The sequence below is a fragment of the Agrilus planipennis genome, unplaced genomic scaffold, assembly GCF_000699045.2.
Source record: "Agrilus planipennis isolate EAB-ADULT unplaced genomic scaffold, Apla_2.0 scaffold152, whole genome shotgun sequence".
In the NCBI taxonomy this organism is placed as follows: domain Eukaryota; kingdom Metazoa; phylum Arthropoda; class Insecta; order Coleoptera; family Buprestidae; genus Agrilus; species Agrilus planipennis.
In genome coordinates, this window is record NW_020439047.1 from 226,322 (window position 1) to 250,612 (window position 24,291).

General features: G+C 34.2%; 1 protein-coding gene across 8 annotated transcripts in view; it reads right to left on the bottom strand.

Moving 5' to 3' along the window:
* Positions 1-24,291, bottom strand: part of LOC108737961 (voltage-dependent calcium channel type D subunit alpha-1) — a 205,991-nt gene that overhangs the window by 26,015 nt on the left and 155,685 nt on the right. For 7 of the 8 annotated variants that reach the window (XM_018471165.1, XM_018471162.1, XM_018471161.1 and 4 more), the window contains exons 2-13: positions 22,648-22,787; positions 18,019-18,125; positions 17,811-17,963; positions 17,534-17,724; positions 17,041-17,144; positions 16,407-16,807; positions 16,278-16,351; positions 16,055-16,206; positions 5,976-6,186; positions 5,639-5,759; positions 1,807-2,026; positions 1,332-1,453 (exon numbers count right to left, since the gene is read on the bottom strand). In XM_018471165.1, the coding sequence (XP_018326667.1) occupies positions 1,332-1,453; positions 1,807-2,026; positions 5,639-5,759; positions 5,976-6,186; positions 16,055-16,206; positions 16,278-16,351; positions 16,407-16,807; positions 17,041-17,144; positions 17,534-17,724; positions 17,811-17,963; positions 18,019-18,125; positions 22,648-22,739 (1,948 nt within the window). In that variant the 5' untranslated portion in view covers positions 22,740-22,787. The remainder of the gene's footprint in view (positions 1-1,331; positions 1,454-1,806; positions 2,027-5,638; positions 5,760-5,975; positions 6,187-16,054; positions 16,207-16,277; positions 16,352-16,406; positions 16,808-17,040; positions 17,145-17,533; positions 17,725-17,810; positions 17,964-18,018; positions 18,126-22,647; positions 22,788-24,291) is intronic. The other variant, XM_025976903.1, reaches the window with a different exon arrangement.

A 24,291-nucleotide genomic window follows, 5' to 3' on the forward strand; every position in this document is an offset into this window, starting at 1 on the left:
CTTTCTCACCCGAACCACCACCCACCCATTCCCACGATTCCTGAAAGCAGGCTGAAGAGGGCCTTCCGCCCTACCTTCCGGCATAGTCCGGAGGGACTGCCCGCCCACCAGCATTACTGGCTAGTGGGAATGAAACACCCAAAAGTTATTAGAATAAAGGCTTTCACGGCCGGAATTCATAGTAGAATGACGTTTCGTCAGCTACTGCGGCTGACATCCTCAGTGGTAGTGCTGCGTTGACAACGTGAACGTAGATTATATCTCGAAGTCTCGACAGCGACAGTCGCACAGTAGATATAATCTACGTTCACCTTGTCAACGCAGCACTACCACTGAGGATGTAAGCCGCAGTAGCTGCCGAAACGTCTGGACACAATAGTTCACTTAGACCACGGCCGTATAGCCCGAATCTTCATTCTACTATTTATATATATTATTTTTCATTTTTGTACATTTCCATGTTTTATAATATGTTTAGTTTTTTGCTTTTTGATGTCGTATGTACAATTGTGAGTCTCTTCTCTTGGTACTGGGTCATAATTTGTTTCGATTAGTTTTCTGCATAGTCTGAATCTGTTTAATGGAAAATGGAAACAGCAATTCAACATTAACAATAACGAATTTAGTTAAACCCTATACAAATTTTGTAATTATATTTATTAGAATGAATGTAATATTAGATGAATTGGCTCGTATCCCTGTATCCTAATCACTAACCGCCATCGTAATAACAAAAAAACCAAATCGTTGTAAAGAATATTTGTATGCGTTTCGATTGTGAAGATGCTTGATTTATTTTTAATCCGTAAAAATGTTCTATAAAGAATAATACGTATCAGTTTTAAGTAATTGTAAAATAAGCAACACCCTTAAAAACATACGCATGATTCGTTATTTTTACTTAATTACATTTTCAATTTGCAGTTTGCAGTGCAATTATCCAGTAATTAACATTTAACAATTAAAAATTTAACAAAGGACGGCATTTTTTGGCATAAGCAGAAGTAGTGAGTAATCTAGGGTAATAATTGTGTAGTCTGAAATGGATGCCAAAAAAAAAGAAAGATGGAAAGTACAGTGCACTCCGGCAAACTGATGCTTTTTATTTATTTTTTAACTACTCGGTTATTACAAATCGGACGAAAACTCGGTTATTAAAGAATAAGGTGACATTGTTTTATTTAAACATTTTTTGAGGGAATTCTGTAATGAAATGTATTTTTTACTATATGAAGGTAAGATGTTTTACTGCAGTACTTCCATCATATCGTGCGGCAAATAATAATCGCAATAAGCTATTGAAGTGTACTTTTTCTTATCATTTTACTTACCCTCATTGATTTCCTGATCACCTTCTTCTTCATGATTTAAATTAATTTTAGCCTGTGACTCCGCTTCTTCTTCCTCTTCTTCGTCCTCTTCGTCTTCTTCATCTTCTTCGTCACGTTCCGACCTTTAAGTAACGTGAAAAATACAGTGATTCTAGAATTAGTTGGGACATTAATTTTGATATGTTATGTAAATGTTTGGCTACGGGAATGTATAAATACAGATAGCGTATGAACGCCATCTTTATAAAATTGCTACTTATTATGGGATTCGATAATGTTCGACAAGGCCATTTTTTTGTCCGGATAACGACTTACCGAGTTAATGGCAGCAGGTAGGTTGGTCTGTGTTTTGTTGGAACTGTCTACGGCGCGCTGACGAGATCCAATCAGATTAAAATCGCGCTCTAATTCTGACAGTTTCGACAGAATAATCTCGCCATACAGGAATTTTTATAATAATAATGTATTTACGCACCTTTCAGAATCGTAGACACCTTCGCCTTCTTCAATATCTTCCTCATCTTCGCTGCGCTCTCCTTCTCCATCTTCATCATCCCTAACTGGTGTAGGGCTTTTGGACTGATTTTTCTCAGCTTCTTGCTGCTGCTCTTCTTCCTCTTTCTCGATTGCTGTCAGCGATTCTGCATCGGCTAAATTATCAACGGCGATAGCCAAGAAGACATTCAAGAGAATATCTTATATTGTTAAGAAAATACAGAAGAACAAATACGTGGAAATTTAAATAAATGGAGGAGGCCATTTCTGTAGGTATGTAGCATATAAGAGAGACACCTTTAGTTGTAACTGAAAGAACATGCCAATCTAGGTATGTACCGAACAATTTCAATAAAAGTAGTTCCCCGAGATAGCCAAGTAACGAAGCTTTTTTTATGTAATGCATATTTAATTATTCAAGGTAGCTGGCAAATATTAAACTTGTAGAAGAAATATTCTTGTAAAGCTGAACTGAATAGGTACTTTCTGCAAGAATTCAAGATTTGTAATTTTTTTATGCGTGACTCAAAATCCTTTCCGCATAGAAGTAAAGCACTAAAAAAGATAGGTTAATATACTTGCTACATATGAAAGTATGTTTTCTTTTTATTGCCTTTTTGCCTATTCCTTTTGATTTTGGGATTTATTAAGATATGAAGTGCTAGGAGAGCCATTTTAACTTTTAAACACGTTAAACTGGCGAACTGTAATAATAATAACCGGAACATTTTATGCTTTAAAAATCCAGGTCTCAGAAGACGGTAATAAATACCCAAGAAATATTTCAGACCTTTACCTCTTAGAAACGATTGTGGGTCTCGCGTAAAAAACTACATCTGAATTATTACAAATTATTTCAGCTTTACAGTAATATTTTTTCGTGTTCAGAGTGGGCCGAAAACGGTCCTGATCAGCCAAGATATTTTCTAGTAGCTCCGATAACAATTGTTTAAAAATAGCAGTTTCTGTAAAAAAAGAACTCAATACATACTTGCAAACTAAAATCTTATAAGTGGTGTAGCAAAATTAGCATGCTTTAATGTTTATCGTGTATGGCGTGACTAAACGTAAAAGAAAAGTCACTGATTGAAACAAAGAAAAAGTTCGTCGGCTGAATTAATGCTATTAGGTTTAAAGTCCGTCGCCATTTTCAATATTTAAACAGGCGCGGCAGTTTAGTCTTTTCAAGAGAATTCCATTTATACTCTGTCAATATGCGCATGCACGATGGAACATTATATAAGTAGTATTATTCGGTCTCATATCAGTTGATAGTATCATTAAATTTTATTTTTTTTAACTTCAGTCAACTTAAATTAACCATAACCTCTATAGGTAGGAAGTAAAGAATAATTAGTTAAAAACAGATTAATAGAAATTTTCTCATTAGAGCAACCAAAATTAACGATAACCTAACTTTCAAGAAGTAGGTAACATAAAAATAACATATTGGAAATGGAACTCAGACCGCTCATATAGCAGATGAGCAATTTACCACTGAACCGATGATATTCATCGCGAAATGAGATATTCGCCTTATAGCTTACACTCGTGCCTATCCTGCATTGGTCAATTATTATCAAGCGGAATGGCGGAATTTTAAAATATTGAGGACTATTCCGCTGTGCTTGCACATATTGGCTGAAAATGAATGGAATGTTTCTAAATAAAAGAATAAATGCGCCGGGCTTGCGTAAACGGTAACAATAGTGGTGGACATTAAACGCAGTCGCGTCAATTCTGCGGTACGGTGGACTTTTTTTTACAATATGCAAGCCGGCGGACATTTAGCCACTTCCTTGACGAATTCCATTGATCGCGAATTAATGGAGAAATTGCTTATTTTGTAAGCATTTTCCCTATTTGTTGATGGTTGGATGATAAGTTAAATTCAGGGTACGAAATGAGTTCGAGATTTGGAAGGCGATAAACCGTGCAATGGTCTCTACGGTATAATAAAGTCGGTAAAATTACCGCGATAACGAATGGTTAATAAATTATATAACGTAGTTATGTAAACTGTGTTACTTAGTAAGCGGAGAAGTAATAATCAAATCGATGTTACTTTCTTACATTAAACGAAATTTCCAAAACAAAATATTCTCAAAATAGTTGTACATTTCAAATATTCTACCAAGTATCTCTAAATTACAATGTGGAATTTCGCAGTAAAGAACCTTTAATTGGACTGTGTGCCGGTCATTCATGAATTAATTATTGTTGTAAGCCAGGAGGATTTAGCATTAACTGTTAACAGATATAAAATTAGTCTTTTTTTTAATTTGATGAATTATTTCAAAAATTAATGAATATTTGATATTCTTCACTTTGTTTAAGTAAATTACGTTGTTTCTTTTTTTTTTTTTATTTCAGTTAATGAACTAAAAACATATTCCCTGCGTTAGGTTCTGTGTTATTCGTAGAATTATCGGGTTGTTCGGAAAGTCATTTCGTTTTTTCCCGACAGAGGATTTAATTGTATTCTTTTGCACCCAACTTCACATTTAAGCCGTATAATTTTTATATGCTTTGAGAGCTCATATAGCAAGGCTTGTGTGTGAAAAATTCCAATTAATTCTACGCAGTAGTTTTTGGTTGGTGCCCTTTTAAATATGGAGAGCGATAAGCAGCATTTTCGACATATCTTACTGTTTTACTACAGAAAGGGTAAAAATGCTGTTCAAGCCAGAAAGAAATTGACTGATGTGTATGGAGAAGGTGTGTTGACAGTACGCCAGTGCCAGAACTGGTTCGCTAAATTTCGATCCGGCAATTTTGATGTCGAAGATGCACCACGTTCGGGAAGGCCGGTTGAAGCTGATAAAGACGCGATAAAGGCATTAGTTGATGTGAACCGGCGAATAACAACACGTGAGATCGGATTGAGGTTAAATTTATCAAATTCAACAGTTTATGACCACTTGAAAGGCCTGGGATTATCCTCGAAGCTCGATGTATGGGTTCCCCATGTTCTCACAGAGAGAAATCTGTGTCGCCGCATTGACGTCTGCGATTCGCTTCTCAAACGTCACGAAAATGATCCGTTTTTGAAGCGCATCATCACTGGGGACGAAAAATGGGTTGTATACAACAACGTCAAACGCAAGAGGTCATGGAGCAAAAAAGATGAACCGGCTCAAACCATTTCCAAAGCCGATATTCACCAAAAAAAGGTGATGCTGTCTGTTTGGTGGGATTTTAAAGGAATCGTTTTTTTTGAGCTTTTACCGGATAACACAACGATTAATTCGGAAGTCTACTGTCATCAGCTGGACAAACTGAATGATGCAATGATGCACTTCAACAGAAAAGGTCAGAACAGGAAAGGTGTAGTGTTTCACCAAGACAACGCGAGACCTCACACAAGTTTGGTCACTCGCCAAAAGCTTTTACAGCTTCAGTGGGATACAATGTTACACCCACCATATTCTCCAGACCTGGCACCATCGGATTATTATTTGTTCCGGTCACTCCAAAATGTTTTAGAAGGTAAAACCTTCACCTCAAATGAGGATCTAAAACACCTCCTCGATCAGTTTTTTGCCAGCAAAGACCAAAAATTTTATGAGCGTGGAATTATGCTACTACCAGAAAGATGGCAAAAGGTGTTGGACCAGAACGGTCAATATATAATTTAATAAAGTATTTGTTTATTATACGAAAACTGTCTTTCAATTCCACAAAAAAACGAAATTACTTTCCGAACAACCCTATATATTAATCTCACAAACCTAAAATATTTTCGTAGGTACCGAATGAAATAGTTAACTGAGGTAAACACATAATTACAATAAAAAGCTTTAAAAGGATACAGTTACCACATATAAAGAGAATGATGAAGTATATACACGCTAATGCCCCCACAGAGGACACACCCCCATAAGCCTGTATTCCATTATACATTACTGTATTCCAGTCTTCACCGGTTAGAATCTGTAATACGTAAAAAAATGGTACTATCGAAAATCCCAATTTTTGCCTTGTTTTGCAGGGGCGTAGCGCTACATGTGGAAAAAGGGTCATCGTGTTGTTACATGATACGTTGAACATCCTATTTAATTGATTAAGAGGTCAACACTATTCTGTAGGTTACGCTCCTGCATATATGCCACGCATACCTACATACACAGGAATATATTATAGACATACCTGAAATACAGTAAGGAGGCTTTGCCAGAAACTATCAAAGTTTGACCGTGGTTTTTCACTTGTTGCATTAAATGTGAATTTTCCACCGAAGACTTGCATTCCGAGTAGGGCAAATATAACGATGAATAAAAACAACAAAAGAAGAAGGGATGCGATTGACTGTATCGAATTTAATAACGAAGCAACCAGATTTGATAATGATCTCCAGTACCTGTAATTTTCAACCATTTAATTATTGCCCACTCCATATTAACAGGTGAGAATGACGAAATTATATCATGATTAGTTAATACACAAGCTGGCTTAAAAGAAAGAAATACATTTCTGAATTTTCTGCTTTTTATTACCTATTCTTGAAAAACAATATACAATGCCACGAAAAATGCGACGAATGAACGGTTTAATAGGTATTGACTTACATACGTTCTTTCTACGTGATGGTTTGTCCATGGTTCAGAAGCTCTTAATACCTATAGATCCCTAATTGATGAAAGTGGTTTATAAAAAAATATCTTAAATGATTATCACATCTTATTTCCTGGAACACCTTGTATTACTTATTGAGTTATTATTATTATTATTATACCATCTATGTTTTTGAAGTGAAATTTCGATAATTGTCTAGATGATGGAGCCGTTGCTCGGACAAGGGTAGTAGCGAAAGGTCCAAGGATTTCATCCCCATTGATAATAATGTGAAGGCGACGAAGAGGAGGCGGGGGAGGTGGAAACAGCCCAGATAAAGTGGTAAAAATGTCAAAATTATTACAGGAAAATAGACGTATAACACCAACAGCTAGAGGATATTCTGGCTGCACGACCTCGAAGTTGAACAAGACAAAAGGAAGCCAGAGTTAACTGGTATCAAAAGAAAATTGAAAATGTATGAAACTGGTTCTTCAGATAGTATCAATAATTTATTTTTTGCACGACAGTATTGGAATGTCAACGTACTGTAACCGCCTCTTGGTAGATAAACGAATTGTTGCCCAAAGATTCTGGAAATTCAACGAAATTCGAGAATGGACATTTGGCATTTTCATCACGATAATGCACCTACGCATGGATTACGTGACAGTGTCAAATTTTTGAATAGCAGTGGGGTTAAAGTACTTGAAAATTCTGCTTATAGCCCTTACCAAGCCTCCTGTAACTTCCAATCATTAAGGATTAGTTGAAAGGAAGAAGGTTTCAAACAGGTACTGAGGTTTTAGGTGCATTTAATCATCAAAGTAGAAGGACATTTTTGATATTTTGTTTTTATGCATGACTGAGTGTATAAAATGTGAAAGAAATTATTTTGAAAGAGTGTATAAATTAAAGCTGTATTGCAAAACGTATCTAGCGACCTTTGTAAATATTTTTACTCTAGTCGAAAAAGTTTAAATAATATTTAATATGTAATGTTTAACAGTGTTTTAAATTGTGATTAAAAATTATTAATTGATCCTTTTACTGAATTAAAAAAAAAATTTTTACACCCACCCTTTATCCCTAACTTTTGCAACAATTATGGGGTTGTTTAAGGTCAGCTCCACCCCTACCATTTTAATTTTTAACCCACTTCCCCTTATCTGCCCTCACTTTTTATCAGTGGAGATGAAATCCTTGGACCCCCCTTTCCCTACTAACCCCTACCGAATCTGTCTCAACGACAGTCCCATCACCAAGACTAGACAATTACCAAAATTTCTTACACGGCGCCTAATGGATCTCGACCATTAGAGGAGTAAAATGCTGAAAAAAACTGATGCTACGTAAGAGAGTTACGCATGACTACCGAATCTCTGGCATACGTGCATATGTAGTATATGGCACTGCGACGTGACTCGTTGATTACAGTACAATTTGTATTAGAGAGCGAACCTGTGCTAGTGCAGCTTACATATCACCCTTATAAAATTTAGATAGGATTAAATTGAAGATGTTTGTATCATTCTTTAGGTACTAGATGCTAGTCGTTTCATTTATAGAATTGGATGGTAACAACTCGCAATTCCGCAAATCCGTTGATAATTAAGTATTACTTGCAATACTACTGTATTAAGAAATGTGTTCAAGTACCTTAAACGTACGAAAATTGAAAACGTTACTGAAGAATAATGCTTTATGGGTACATCGTTAATATCCAGTATATATTAAATGAAAATAATTTATAACAACTTCTAAATTTAGCATAGTCAATATCATAATAAGCACTATTACTACCGTTGTCTGTCCTACATTATATTTTTTTTATTCATTTTTGTTTTGATGTCATGCATTATGAAAAATTTTATCATCCATCATTCTTTCATGTTGAAAATCTTCGTGTTGAGTTTAACCTTTCTGTTTCTGAACGCTGTTTCGATATTTACTGACTGTGTACTTCTCGATCTCATTTTTATTTTAAAAGCTTTCAACTGTAGGTACCTATAACGTTCTAGAAATTGCTCTGCTTTTAATGACATTTGTATTCATTATTCAAAGTATGCATTTGCTTTACTTCTGAATCGAAATGTTGCTATTAGGATAATATGTGAAGTGGAAAATATATTAAAATGTCAATGTTGTCACAGCAGCACCTTTCACGCCTTCATGCTCAGCACTCTCGCTTTATTTCAAACTTCCCGTGTTTTTTTTTTTTTTTAATGTAAAGACGCATTTCTAACGAATGATAAATTCAATACGCAAATGAATTAAATTTAAATGTTAAAATTAAAAATGTGATAAAATCATAGTGACTATGGAGAGAACTGGTAAATGAAACGATTCTACGAAATATTTTGGTAAGTGTTTTGATTATCTGTTTGTCGAAATGCTTAAGAAGAAAATAAAAACGTAGCTAATTACATAAAAAGAATCATAATTTGTGGTAAATTTTACTCTGCAAAATAGGGACATGCACCATAACTATCTACTTGTGACTCTTATTCAAGATTGGTTAATGAATTTATTCATATAATTTTCGGTAAAACGAAATAAATCAGTTATTCTTAATTAGTTGTAGTGTAGTTTATTATTTATTATTATGTGTGCAAATTTATAATTGATTATAGTTTTTAGATAAACGTTGTGCGAAATGAAGGATGTAAAGGATGTAAAGGACTCCTATAATGGAGTACTGTTCGATAAGGTTACGACGAGAATGACTTCTACAGTATGGTAAGTAACACGACCACTATTTTTGCATGATGGAGAAATAAATATATTGTCCCGTTATCTGTTTCTAAAAATTTAATGGGTTGTTCATTTTAAAGTGCTAGTCGAGATCACCGACCTTTAGAGATAATTCTCCTAATATGTCTATATTTTATTATAAAATTTTTGTAAACGAAACCCAAACAATTCCATGTTTTACTAATTATATGGCTGATATATAAGCAAATTTTCTTTTAGATGTTGTTGATGAATTTTTTAAATCTCTTTGTATAACGGTCATTACCAAGTCTGAAATGAATGTAAGGGCAATAGGTTATACATTTTTTGTGACTACAAAAAAACCTTGACCCATTTACTGACTTTCCGTTCGTTGCTTGTTCATTTTTGAACGTTATTATCATACGAGGGTGGATTGATAAGTTTCCGGCCTGACCAAGAAAAACAAGGTTTTAAAAAATTTTTTTTTTTTATTTCTCAACATAATCTCCTCCAAGGCTGATACATTTCTCATAGCGGTGTTCCAGTCTATTAATGCCATCTCTATAGACTGATTCGTCAAGCTCCTCAAAATAACCATTTACAGCTTCGATTACTTCTTCATTGTCCGCAAATCTCTTACCGCCAAGCCATTTTTTGAGATTAGGGAACAGAAAATAGTCACTCGGGGCTAGGTCTGGAGAGTAAGGAGGGTGCGGCATCAATTCAAACTTTAGATCGTTGATTTTAGCCGTCGCAACGATTGACGTGTGCGCTGGTGCGTTATCGTGATGAAACAAGATTTTTTTCTTCGCCAGATGAGGTCGTTTAATTTTCACCTCGTGGCTCAAACGTTGCAATAAGTCTGCGTAGTATTGACCAGTGATAGTATTACCCTTTGCAAGGTAATCAATGTATATAATACCTCTTGCATCCCAAAAAACAGTAGCCATAACCTTGTTCGCCGAAAAAATTGTTTTTGCCTTCTTTGGAGTTGGTTCCCCTGGTCCAATCCACTGTTTAGACTGTTCTTTGGTTTCAGGAGTGTAGTGGTGGACCCACGTTTCGTCAACGGTTACGAATCGACGCAAAAATTCGCTTGGATTACGCTTATACAATGACAAATTTGCGGTAGAAATGTTTTTTCGAATCAATTTTTGGTCGACTGTTAGCAAACGCGGCACCCATCTTGCACAGAGCTTTTCCATATGCAAATGTTGGTGCAAAATATGTTGCACACGTTCATATGACATCTTACAGGTCTCAGCTATCTCACGCACTTTCAATCTGCGGTCTCCCAGCACTATTTGATGAATTTTTTCGATCATATCTGGAGTTGTGACCTCAACGGGGCGTCCTGAGCGAGGCCCATCAGAGGTGCTCACACGACCCTTTTTAAACTCGGAAACCCACTGCTTAACGGTTGAATATGACGGGGAGGATGTCCCCAGTGTTGAGTCCATCTCTTTTTTAATTTCCTTCGGCGTTAACCCCTTCAAATAAAAGTATTTGATGACAGCACGATTTTCCTGCTTTTCCATTTTTACGAAAACCACAGAGGCGTCTTGTTCAGCGTGCTGTCAAACCTACACTAGCAAGGAGATCGGGCTGAAACTATAGCTACAAGCTATCCAAGGATGGTACTATAGAATGTCACCTCAAGGTAGGCCTAGTGGCGTCATCTCTTGGTTAGGCCGGAAACTTATCAATCCACCCTCGTACTTTATAATCATAATCTACTTCTACATCTCACCAAGCAGCGTAGTTCTTCAATCAGAATATCTCGTCAGAGAAATATGTAAATTTTGGAATTTAATTATTTAGCCGAACTCGTTACGATAACTGCTATGTATTGTCATTATCATCTTTCTCATTTTAACGTAAAACTTGGCGAAAATTCACCGCGTTATTAAAAAAATGATTAAAGGAGCTATTGTTTTTATATTGCACATAAAAGCAAAATGTGAAACTATTTTGTATCATATTGTGAGCGTAAAGGTCAGCTGAGAAATAAAAGAAGTACCCGACTGACATAGTCGTCTAACATCAAGAAAACGGAAATAATATTTAGCCATTTCTTAACTGTAGCGGTTCATAATGATCGACAAGATATTTTCTTGACAAACTGAATCAACAACTTAGCCTGTATACGTGATAGTCGCGTAGACCAATAGATAATGAACACGAAAATATTAAGTAGTCAGCAATTTATAGACAGCAATAGATGTGGATTGCGGTTTCTAATTTATTAGTTCCCATTAGCACACCATATGTAGTTTTTAAATTACAATCAGAAACGTACATGAAGACTTTTGTCTAATATCATAACCCCCTCATTTCAAATATTGTCTTTATTCAGTTTTAGGGGTCACTAAACGTAGTAGTTAAACGTCAAAATTAAAGTAAGGCAATCCGACCTAGATGGTGCTAGCGCTTGCATACGTGTTACAATATGTAGTTACAGGGGATTTTTTTCCGATTACCGTATATTATTACTTCCATCTGTAGTTCTTCCCCTTGTAGTACCTACTAATAGAACAATCAAAACCAAAAAAGTTAATAGCAAACTTCTAAATATACATGTCGGTGTACTGTTAACTGCTCGATATCAATTATGTTGTTTCCACAAGGCAATTCTTGGTTAAGACCGCGATCGTGTGATTCATCGAAACTACTTATCGTGTACTGATGAGATCTAGTAAGTTCGAGATCACAATTAACATCTGTAGTTTCGAAAAATTGCTACTCCAACTATTTTGTGAAACGAATGATTAAAAATAAAATTATTTGGTAAAGGTCCCCCCGAAGGGAGTGGGGGTGGGTGGGATTGAAAGAGGAGATTTCCCCTACCACTGTACCATAAAAAGTTCGTGGCGGTCTCATCCCCATAAAAATTTATAGGGGTTAGATGATAGCTCGGGGTAGGGGAGATCGAAAGAGGGTGGTCACCTGAGTAAAACCCCATAAAAAATTTGAGGCGGTCTCACCCCCCATAAAAAGTTATAGGTGTTGAAAGTTTTGACAATTTTCATACACCATAATTCAAATAAAATTCAATAAAAGAAATATTTTTAATTGGGTGGAGATGGGGGATCGAAAGAGAGTGATCACTTGAACAAAACCCGATAACCTAACCTAACCTACCCTATTGATAAAGATATTTAAATAATGTTTTATATAACTTTCTCAATATTTTTATGTACTTTTCATAAGTTTTGCCTTTGAATATTGTTTAAGAATGACTATATAAATATTTACATGCCTAGAAATGTATAAAAATTGGCATATTTATTAACTTTGAACCCCCATAACTTTTTATGGGGGTGAGACCGCCACGAACTTTTTATGGTACAGTGGTGGGGGAGACCTCCTCTTTCGATCCCCCCATCATCTAGACCTCTACCAATTATTTTATACTCATGTCAATGATGTATTACTGATTAGAGAAAAGTATGATTAAAATAAACGCACACACGTGTTTGTGTTAATTCAAAAATGTGGAGCCCGCAATAAATTGTATTGAACTAGACATTTATTAACTATTCTATAAGTACATATTTTGCAATTTAAAAAGGATCTGTCTGTCATAAGATATTTAAGTAGATATTTACCGATAGTAACAAGTACGTATGCACCTATATTATTTTTATAGACATGTTGACCTATTTTCAGCCAGTTGTTGGGAGCCGAAACATTTCGATAATATACCTACTAAATCGCCTTGAACTTATTAATTTCCGTGATAAAATATAATTTAACGCCAATTCTATAAGTTTTCGTCTGGAGTTGTTTTACTTTCTGTAATTATAGATTTTAAAGCCCCTGTTACACGTGGATTTCCGATCCGTGTAACGGAGTCGACGCGGCCTAAAGGAACATCCTGGCGCGTTCTTTCGCCACCACCGTCGATAATGTTATAAAGATATATAATGTAAAAAACGTATACATACATTAGAAAGTTATATATTATTATTAAGTATATTATATATTATTTAAACTTTTTACGTACAATAACATAATTTTGCAGTACTTTTTGTAGATATGTTTAAGTATACAAACTGAATAAGTTATTTGACTTTGTGTAAATGTATTCGGACCAGATTTGATAACTACAGCTGTGTTTGTTTTGACATTTACCGTGCCAGGACATCCCTTCAAGCTCCAGGTCGCGCCGATCCCATTAAGGCCATGTTACACGGCGCGAGGAGCGGCAATCCTTGCGCGGCGTGTGTACCTATGCTGAACCCATTATTACTCGGCGCGAATATTGCCGATCCACGCCTCGTGTAACGGGATCGGCGCAGCCTGGAGCGTGAAGAAACGTACTAGCGCGTTCTTTCACCAGCATAGTCGTTAAATATCTACAGAACGTCAAATAACATATTCACTTTGCATAAACATACTTGCAAAAAGTACTATAAAATTATGCTATACATGTTGAAAGTATAAATAATAGGAATACACCTAATATGATAATCTTTTGTAATATGTGTGTACGTTTGTTTACATTGGCAATCCACACATCGTATAACAGGGGCTTTACACGGGGCGTGGATTAGCATTCTACATGCTGACTAATGGGTTGAGAATAGGCAGTAGACGCCGCGGGTAAATTGCCGCTTCACGCACTGTGTAGCATGACCTTTAGCACGTACGTCGGTTGTATTTATTGATTTTAATAAGGTGTTTTTATAACGACTAATTTTCTTTAAAAGCTTGCTACCACTTTGTATTTATGTCAGACTGCGGTTCCACTCCCATTGCGTGATTTATGGAACTCGCTCTACGTAAGAGAAATAAAAATGACACTATTAATAAGTGATAATTTAATTATCTTAAGATTTCTGGTTTAATCTCCGATGTATGTGGCCAATAAGCATCCGTTTCTGCGTGCTCGACAACTGTTTTAGGAAATTGTAATAATTGTCTGCATCACTCACTGCCAGAATAATTTTTTTAAAAATGTATAATCAGATTTTTCCAAATTTTTGATTATGTATACGTGCTTTGGAATAATATTTCGGGTTGCTGTTATGTTTGCTAACAAATTCATGTTTATTTATCAGAACTACTCGCTCCAAAATTCTGAACCAAAATTTAGTTTCAATTATTCTCTGCGATGAATAATTATCTAGTAATTAAAAATTAAAGGTTTCATTTAAAATTCATCATCCTGAATACGCCTTCGAGTAGAAATAGACACAATGCGTGCGGTAAACACAGTATGCTCTGATTGGTTTTAATTTTGATTTTAAATTTCTCGTTAATAAATCATCAAAGTAACATTCTAAAAGAGAAAATATTTATTAAAATTTCATAATAGGCTTCCCCTTATCTGCCCTNGCAGTATACTTTTTTTTAGAAAAGCTACTTATAAAAGTATATATTTATTACTTGATTGGTTTTATGAAGAGCGATTCTCTTTCTGTTACCAGAGTTCTATATTACAGTACACAATATTATAAAATTGTTATAATCACAGTGTCCGCTATGCAGGGACTGTCTTGCACACAGTGTAATGGAGAAGCCACGGTACAGATATATTCTGTATCTAACACATTGGTAAAATTAGTGAACCGTTCTCGTATGCAGGCAGTTCAGTGCACATAATGTTGATTTATGACCGCCTGCAAAAAGTTTCAGAATTTTAGGTTAGAGCAAAGGCGTGACCGTACTGTATGGACTATGTTTATACTATGGTATAATTAACATTCTTAAATCGATTAGACTTTCGACCCCTGTAATCAAATGTAAACAAATACAAATTTTAGTTTCAAATTTTATTTTAATAATCCAGTATAGTTATTTCGACACGCAGTTCCTTCTAGTGATAGCAGTACCTCCATCACAATTTACTGATATTTACTGCTAACTGAAGTATTTCATATACTAGAACGTACATTTAAGTATCCACTCGTCAAACATAATCGATAATCACATATATAGGTACGTAAAACAAATTAATAAGAACAGTATATGTTTTATTAGATCTTACCAGTACACCATAAAATACTGACCAAATCGTAGGAGCTCTTTTTAAAAGTAAGTATACTTCATTTACTTTCTCTAGCGATGTGATCCTTCCAAAGTCTTGGATGCGCGCTGGCAAAATCGTAAGTAGGGAGAAAAAAGCGCATTATACTCTCGACTCATTAAACATACTTTTTCATACAGTACCTACCAAAAGTTTTGTTCAATCATGAATAGTAGTACGAGTCGAAAACAAGCGTTTAAGCCTTTAAAATGTCTTCAAATATAAATAAAGATCTCGTTGATATTTTCACTAGTAAATAGTACCAATAACAGAACATTTGAGCAATGCAATTGTAGTGGATAAAATGATCAATTTTTCCTTGGAGTACTATACGGATTATACGCTCCTCACCGGTTAAGAGTTTGGCCGAGAGTTGCCTCTTTCCTTCTTTGGCCTAGTACTGTTCTTTTCTACTTTGCGCCGGTCAAAGTGAAGGTCACATCGCTACAGAAAGTAAGCGAAGTATAAGTAGGTACTTAATATCTCTCTATATCTCTACATCAGTTTGATAAGTAAATCTTTATTAGAGGCTTGTCTGATATATGAATAAATACCTCAGTCAGCAGCAGACTTGAGTAGATGGCGATATAATTAAAGTAGAGTTTATTAAAATAAAATTTGAAACGAATGTATGTTTTTTATTGACATTTTTATAAGCAAACGAGATTAGATAACAACTGTAACCTTTAGGTAACCTTTATAATTTTTTTTATGATTACGTCTTACCAATTTTCTCGATAGTTGTGGTAATTATTTTATGAAAGCCTGAAAAATGACTGTTCCAGAAACAAAACGATTTTTAAAAGGAAATTACGTATTAACTTTCTTTTAAGCCTTCTTTATGGGAAAGTTCAAATTAATGAAATTATAAGCAATTATGTCGGTTATTGGATTTCCTTCGTCCGTTTATTGAATTTTCTTTACTTACTTCGTGACTTTAAAAACTCTTAGGAGTCGTACACATCGCAGCACAGATATTCCTAGGGGAGGCATTACTTTAGTATTCGTTAAAATCATTTCAGTAATACTTCCGATAACGACAAAACAGTCGAATCTGTTAAAAAGGGACACGAAATATCCCTGAAACGGAAATGTGGGGAAAGGAAATGTTAATAACAATACATCACTTTGAATATCTTGTAATAACTTACTTGGAATCCTAAGCTGTACATTTTTAGTAACATTTCTAACGTAAATAGAGTTATGAAAAACATGTTTGTGTATTCTGTAATAAGAATTGATGCTGTAAGTTATAAGTGATATATTATTTGCAAACTTACCTTGGAAGTCGTCCAACCACGGGGGCTGTTCGTAATGCTCTGTAGCTAATACTCCGGTATTGAGGAATACAAGAACAATGATCAGCCAATAGAATGTTTGACTTTTGACAGCTTTTCTGCAAGCTCGTCTCATTCGGCGGTTGATTCTGTCGAATCCTTTTTTTCGTTTTTTAAACCAAGATTCTTGCTGAACTTCTGTTTCTTCGCCGAAATGATCTGTAGACTCTATTTCGGCATTAACCTCTTGATTTTTCATTTGGTCTTCACCTTCAGGTTCAATGTCTTCAGCTTGTGTAATCCAGTCGAGGTAACCTCGTAGGTCCTCTTCTATTTGTTGCTTCTCACGAAGCTTGTGAAAATCACCTCTGGCTTTGGCTTTTTCTCTTTCTTTCGAAAATTCTCTGTGCAAAAATAGGGAGAAAAGTCATTCATTTACCTCAAATTTTAGTGTTCGTCAATTCACAAAGTTGCTTAATAAAAATGCTGGAGTTAAAGAATCAAACGGTAGAAAAACAGGTTTTTCTCTACCCAAAAATTACTATGGACTTTGCCTTCCTAAATAAACTGGTAATAAAGACTGGTTAAGAAAGTGTGATGGCAATTCCGACGATCAAATGGATTGTATTATAATTACCCGCTAAGAACACCAAGAATAAGATTCATTACAAAGAATGCGCCCAAAATGACCATGGATACAAAGTAGGTCCATTGCCAGGTTCGTCCCATTGCGTCTTGTATCTGAAAATACAGTTTTACGAATTTTGTTTTTTAAGAAGTATATGCAATGACTAATAAAATTGGCGTACCCAACGTCCAAAGGCAAAAGGCGAAAGGATGAAGAAAGAATCAGTTTGATTCTTCCTTCATCCTTAATTTAATAATAAATATTCTCAGATTACGTTTTGGCATTGCAATAGTATAAATAGGTAAGGATCAGATAAATTCTTATCACATTGATATTATCAATATAAGTTTACGTATGTCTTTTGCAGGACACAGGCTAAGGCCATTGTGTATTTCTGACTTAAAAATAAAAGAAAAAATAAAAAAAAGGTGCGTGTAATGACGTCAGATACGCCTACGAGTTTATCCATAAATACGTATGTATATAGATCATAAGGTCTCACATTATAAAGTACATCAGTCCACCCTTCTAAAGTTATACATTGAAAAACAGTCAACATAGATAATCCGAAATTGTCAAAATTAGTAATTCCAAAATTTGGTCCAGGCCAAGAGTAATTGCAAACCATTGTGGGGCCGATTTCTGAACAATTATATCCATCTCCACATGGATGCGGATCATCCATCATTTCATCTAAAAGACCACTTTGCTTAATTTTATTTACGAATACTGTAAATATTCACAGGCTGACATTTTTGCGTGACTTTTACGTGACTTACTTGTAATGTTATCAAAACAAGTTTTATGCATTTTTCCTGAGAACAATTCTAATCCGATAATTGCATATATAATAATAACAAACAAAACAAGTAGAGCAATGTGTAGTAAAGGCACCATGGCACGTAGAATTGAATTTAACACAACTTGCAGACCTAAAAGCGCACAATCTTGATAAGCAATTTACCAATTATTTAGACAAATACGTACTTGGAACGCCAGAAACTAGCCTTAAAGGACGCAATACCCGAAATGCTCTAAGAGCTTTAACGTCGAAACTATCTTTTGTAAAAAATTGCAACGCTGTACTGATCATTCTGCAAAAGAAATTTATTAAACATATGCACCTCTGAATTATAAAAAATTGTGTGACTAGTGGTAGGTAAACTGATCCTTAATACTATTTTTAAAAGGTCATGTTTTGTAAAAAATATTGGTCGGCAAAGTTATGGTACTTTACTATTTTAATAACATTGGCATGACTATAAAACTGCTATAAAATATTTTAAACAACCTTTAGATATTAAATTCATTTAATAAATTATGGTGTAAATGTGGTAATGCCAAATACCGGAGTATCTGGGTTGGTGAATTATACAGGTTGTCCCGTAAATGTTTAAAAAAATTCCTATAGGTATCGTTTGACTTTTACTCAATACATAAATCATATTAACTCTTCAGTCTTGTGTAAAAACGTAAATATCACTTAATTAATAATTAATCGTACTAAAAAAAAAGCTAAGTACCCATATATCTATAATTGAAATCGTAATTGTTCATTTTGGATTACCTATAATTATACCTAAGTTTTGATTTGTTTTTTTGTAATATTTGATTACCTATTGATTACTTGATAAATATCCAGTAGAATAAAAAACTGAAATCAATAATACAATTTACTTATTAGGAACAATCTGAGTAGAATACTTAATTGGTGAAGAACGTTCCTATAAATTATTTTCTTTATCTTTGTTCGTTTTTGCTCTATTTACAAAATAGTAAATTGTTTAAACGAAATATTTAATAAATTGCAAAACAATATTTCGCATAAGTAGTCATTATCAACAGTATTATTAAGAGTATTACAGGCAATACTTTTTGCATATCTATTGGGCAACGTGTTTTTGTTTTTTTAATTGAACTGAATGAAAAGGTGTTTCCACGAATTTTTAATAAAGCTTGCTTTGATATCAAATGACGTAGTTGCAGTTAATGTATTTTTAAAATGAAAGTTTTATTACAAACGAAATTCGAGGACTTTCGCTTTGACTTTTTTTGTAGCATCGCAATTTTGTATTTTTCCGGATTTTATACAGTAGGAAATGTAGTATTTACCCTTTTTTATCGCCGGAGGCAAACATTACTATTCCCAATTTAATGTTTTACGTCAATCACTAACTGGAAAGCTATTTAATATCTAACCTTGAAAGTTGGATCAACACACATTGTATGTTTTATAAAGTCAAAAAGACCTAAATAATTATTTCGGTGGTCACGCCATTATCAGGAGTAATAACGGATAGGGGCTAGATATTAGGTAAATCATTATTGATAATGCATAAATAATAAGATAACATAGTTTTAAAGATACATTGTGTTCAAATATAGGGTGTCCAGCGGAAAAATTCAAATTATAATTGTTCAAAAAGTAACGGGGTGAGATAAGTGGAGGGAACAGCATTCAATGCTTCGTCCCTCGCGATAAGTCACTGGACGAGAAAACATTACGCATTCGCGATCGAGCAAAATTTAAAAAGGAAAGAAGAAACAAACTAATCTTTTTTGCACCCACTTCAATATGTGTAGATTAAATGATAGCACGAGCAGGTAACTTATTTGGTGGAGGATGCAGAAGTTCAGGCAAGTAAGGACAACAGTGGATAGAGGTCCGTCAGTGACAGCAACGATGTTACAGCATTTGCCTAACTTTCGACGGTAAATTATGCGAATAAATTCGTGTAAATCGATGAAAAAGATTGTGGTCTGTAAAAGAATTAAAAAGAACACTAAAAATTGAAGTGCACAACAGAACGCTATTTCAGTGCTACTCCAAATAGTACTAGAGTGTCGATAAAGAAGCTGAGGTAATTTTTCCGAATAAAATGATCGGCAAATATGGAGGGCTCGCTCGTCGAATTTTTTTTTTTTGGGATACCTAAAGGCAACACAACACCAATCGTTCAACGATTTAGGATCTGCAATAGAATATCCTCTTCTTTGTTCAAGCTTTATTGCAAGTGTGTTTCTAATAAATATTTAGTTTTTTATTGATTTAATTTTAAACTTAAAGATTTTCCGGTGAACAACCTACATTACAATTACATCACTATATTACAGATTTTTCGGTTGAAGAAACTTCTAAGTTTTAAGTGGACTAAATGTTTGGTATTTATCACTACATATATAAAGGTAATTATTTACATATGAGATTTCTGGTATCCAGACTTTTAATTTTTTTAATTGTTTCTTGAGGTTTTTACTCCTGTAAGTAATAAGTAAAACAATAAGTGGAGCACGATTTGTTTATTTCTTAACTCTCTCTCGTTAGGTTATAGTTGGGAAGGCTACTCTTAATAAACTTTAAATGGGGAAACCATTTCAACTACAACCTTACTATCATGGTTCCCTTTCATCCACTTACTTGTTTTATCACAGACGTTAATATCATCAAAAATATTACGGCTTTCAATGGTAGGGTAACTACTAAGCAATTACCCCGAGGTTTTTAAATAATAAATTTAATAAATTTTACATACCATGTGTGTTTATTAAAATTTAGCCAAATCAACTCTCGAACAACCGTGCTATTCCTACAATTTCTAATTTATAAAATAATCCGAGATGAAGGAAGTATATTTCTTTTACCGTTTTACGTATTAAAAAAAAATGACAAAAATCAAAAGGAATCTAATAATAATATTAACATGAAGCCAACGTCATATATATTTAAGAAATAGGAATATTGGGTGGCTTATTAAATGCGGTGTCCTAAAGAGTCCTCTAGTCATAGGCACAGATATATAATATCGTTTTATATTTGGGGATAGACAAACCTACCAGGATGTAGATTTCAAGTATTTCTAAGATAAACAACACAATTAAGTAACTAGAAAGCCAAGTAGCAGACGTAATCCGAGCATCCAACATTGCAAAGGAGAAACACAGGGACCAAATCAAGACGTTTAGTTGGAAAGACGAAGCACTACATCAATAATGCAGGAGATTTTATTGAAAAAATACGCGACCCACATCTCTAAACAAATCACCAAAGTACAAGTTTATGAATTCCTTCAAGAACTATACGAAGACATCACAGTGAACAAGAACGAGAAATTAGCAGATTTGGCCAAGATATGTGTAAAATCAACGTTTGTTGTGTTGGGGGAGCAATATTATGAACAAGTGGAACGTGCAGCAATCCAATCGCCACTATCACCAACCCGGCCAAACACCTTCATTAAAGGTTTTAGATTCGGCACAATTAGAACCCAAGAAACGGTTCTCTTACGTGAGTGACACATTTATCATACAGCTACACAGTAATCAGCCCAGAAACTAACCTGTTACCAATTATTGACAATACGGAAAAGAAAAACGTCAAAAATGAATATTAGAGTATATCCTATTGAAAATGTTTATCTATACAAAGAACATAAATAGTAATAAGTTCAATTTCACAAATAATGTTTGTGTCATACAGCGAATAAAAAGAAGTACTTAGGATGATATCTACTTCAGGTGTCAAACCGGGATACCGATTACAAGACCAACCCGATTTGGCAAACTGTCCTATCTTTAGGTTTGATTGGTCAACTGAAAAATCAGTCAAGAAAGGTAATGCATCGTACACAGAACTATGTATAGCCGTATGTTACTCGGAAGGAATCCAACCCTATCCAGTTATAGGGACACTTCAGTATCTTCGGAAGATTTAACCTCCCTTACGAATTCAATAAACCCTACAGTGTCAGTCTGGGTCTACCCTGAAGAAGTGAACTGCAAATCTCAGAAAATCCCAAATATCAATAGTAATACAATGACAATTGTTATAAAAGTAATGGAATACCTGATGAAGTTCTTGTACCTTCCCATTAATTAAAAATTACAACAATGGCAATCGGAATTCACTTCAACCTTTATCATTCAAAGCTGATATAAATTGTATGAATGGTCATTACGATTATAAAGAAGATTTTGTTCGAGCATATGCACGACATTTTCGCTTGTATCTAGAAACCGTTACAAAGTTTTAATTTAGTAAGGATGCAGAAATGGTTGAATTCACTTCCTATCATTCCGATAATTTCATATTTGTATAATATTGTAGCATATACACTTACAGGACAACCATGCATTTTGGTATATGTAATAAAAAAAAACATTATTCTATTGTGAAATAAAACAAATTCTGTTCACGTCCCTCTTAAAATTGAATAGACCCGTACAAAAATCTACATAGCAAAATCCTTCGGCTTTAGGATTTATGACTGTTGTTACATAACATAAATTTTGGTCAACTGAAATGTGATTTGTAGGGTTTTACAGAATTATATTTATTTAAATGTATCCTGAGGGAAGAAACCTTTTTGACATTTCCACCATTTGTTCCCAATTAAGCCCTATTAGCCATCCTTTAAATTCATTACTAATGAATCGATATTTGTTTTATACTTTGCACCTCTTTGTTTTGATAATCAGATTATTTCGGATATCTCCAAAAGATTGTATGTAAATATGTAATAATAGATCGTTTGACCAAATTCAATTACAATATAGATGTTGAAAATTAATGAAGGTTTTGCTTATATGGTTATTAATAATAGATAATCATCTTCTTACCCTATAACAACAATAGTAAAATCTAACAAGTTCCATCCATTTCTTAGATAAGCACCAGGATGCATCATAAATCCGTACGCAACTATCTTCATTATACATTCAAGTGTGAAAATTACTAAAAATATATATTCAATTTTTTCCTGTAAAATAACAAACATATGTTAAGTTTTGTTTTCAAATAAATAAAGGTCTCAATTTCCTTCAAGATTGTTCACGCGTAAAAACAGAAAATGTATGCTACTATAACTTAAACAGATTTCTCGGTAATCGTGAATTTGTAATCTTTTTGCTCAACCATACGTTGACAATTACTAGGTACACTTACTTTTACATTTATGGTACGGTATGGCCCATCAGACAGATTCCGTACTGAAAGTGTAATTTAAGGCAATAACTAAAGAAAATGCGAAAGTCGTCTAAAAGATTAATGAAAGAAGCAAACGCAGGCAAATCTTTCGATATAGGATAGTGATGAGCAAAAATGGCCTTGCTGTTTTGCAGATTTGTCTTAGCTATTCTCGCATGGTCAAAAGTAAGATTAAATGAGCAAGACCAGGAGCAAGATTCTTGCGAAATTCACATCTAAATTCCACTATAACAAAAATTTATTTCAATTACTGCAAATAAAAAGATGCCTATAGTGTGCGTTTGCTCATCAGTAATATAGGAAGCCTCGATCGGACAGAGGAAACGAAGGGAGAGGGGCATTTGTGGAATAAACTAATAAACTAATTCCCGTCCAGCCGATGGACTGTTAATTCATACATATACATAATTACTATTATCTCCATTTTCAAGTTTCAGTTTTAACTTCGTATGTTTCCAACGAAAAACACTTGTATACAGGCCTAAAAGGCCACCTCCCCGTTCTCCAATCCCTCCATATCCATAAACGAATAGTGTAGGCCGTATGCTTTGGGTGGTTATTCTGGTAGAAACAATAATTCTCGTGAATACCAGATTTTTCCGTATTAACTTTCACGTTCTATTTTAAAATGTTTACATAGATATGTTGGTTCATGATTTCATCAATTATTAGTTTGTCCACCCTTCATGTGGTCCCATTCCAGTCCCATTCCATAATATAGCGGATGATGTCACGATTCTCGTCTGTTCCATGACTTTTTCGTCGTTTACTACTGCTTTTATCAATTAATTAATTGCTTTTCTAGTTATTGGTTATTATCTTAAATTACACATCCAGTAAACTATCAGGTATTTCAATTGCTCTTATAAATAAATTAATAGTCATATTATCATTATTAGTTCCTAATTGGATAGCACTCACGTGTAGTGCATATCCAATACATTGTACTAATCAAATAAACTTATTAACACAGTAGTAATGACTATTTCTTTCACAGTTTAGCTAAATGTCAGCTAGTCTAATGCCAAATGCAGTATTTCTAAATTGCCTAGGTGTATCTGAAAATGCCGAATATTATCATGCCTATTGACTTCGTCATATATAAATAATACTTCATATTTATTGTACTTATGCTTACGGCATTCCTCTTTCAAACTGTTGTATACTACAATGACTCCTGACTTTTTAATTGAATAGTGATAAATAAATTGCTCTTGTTTAGTAAATTTATAAAATTTTCCATTACAATATTAGTCCAGTCGTGTACGTGAATAAAA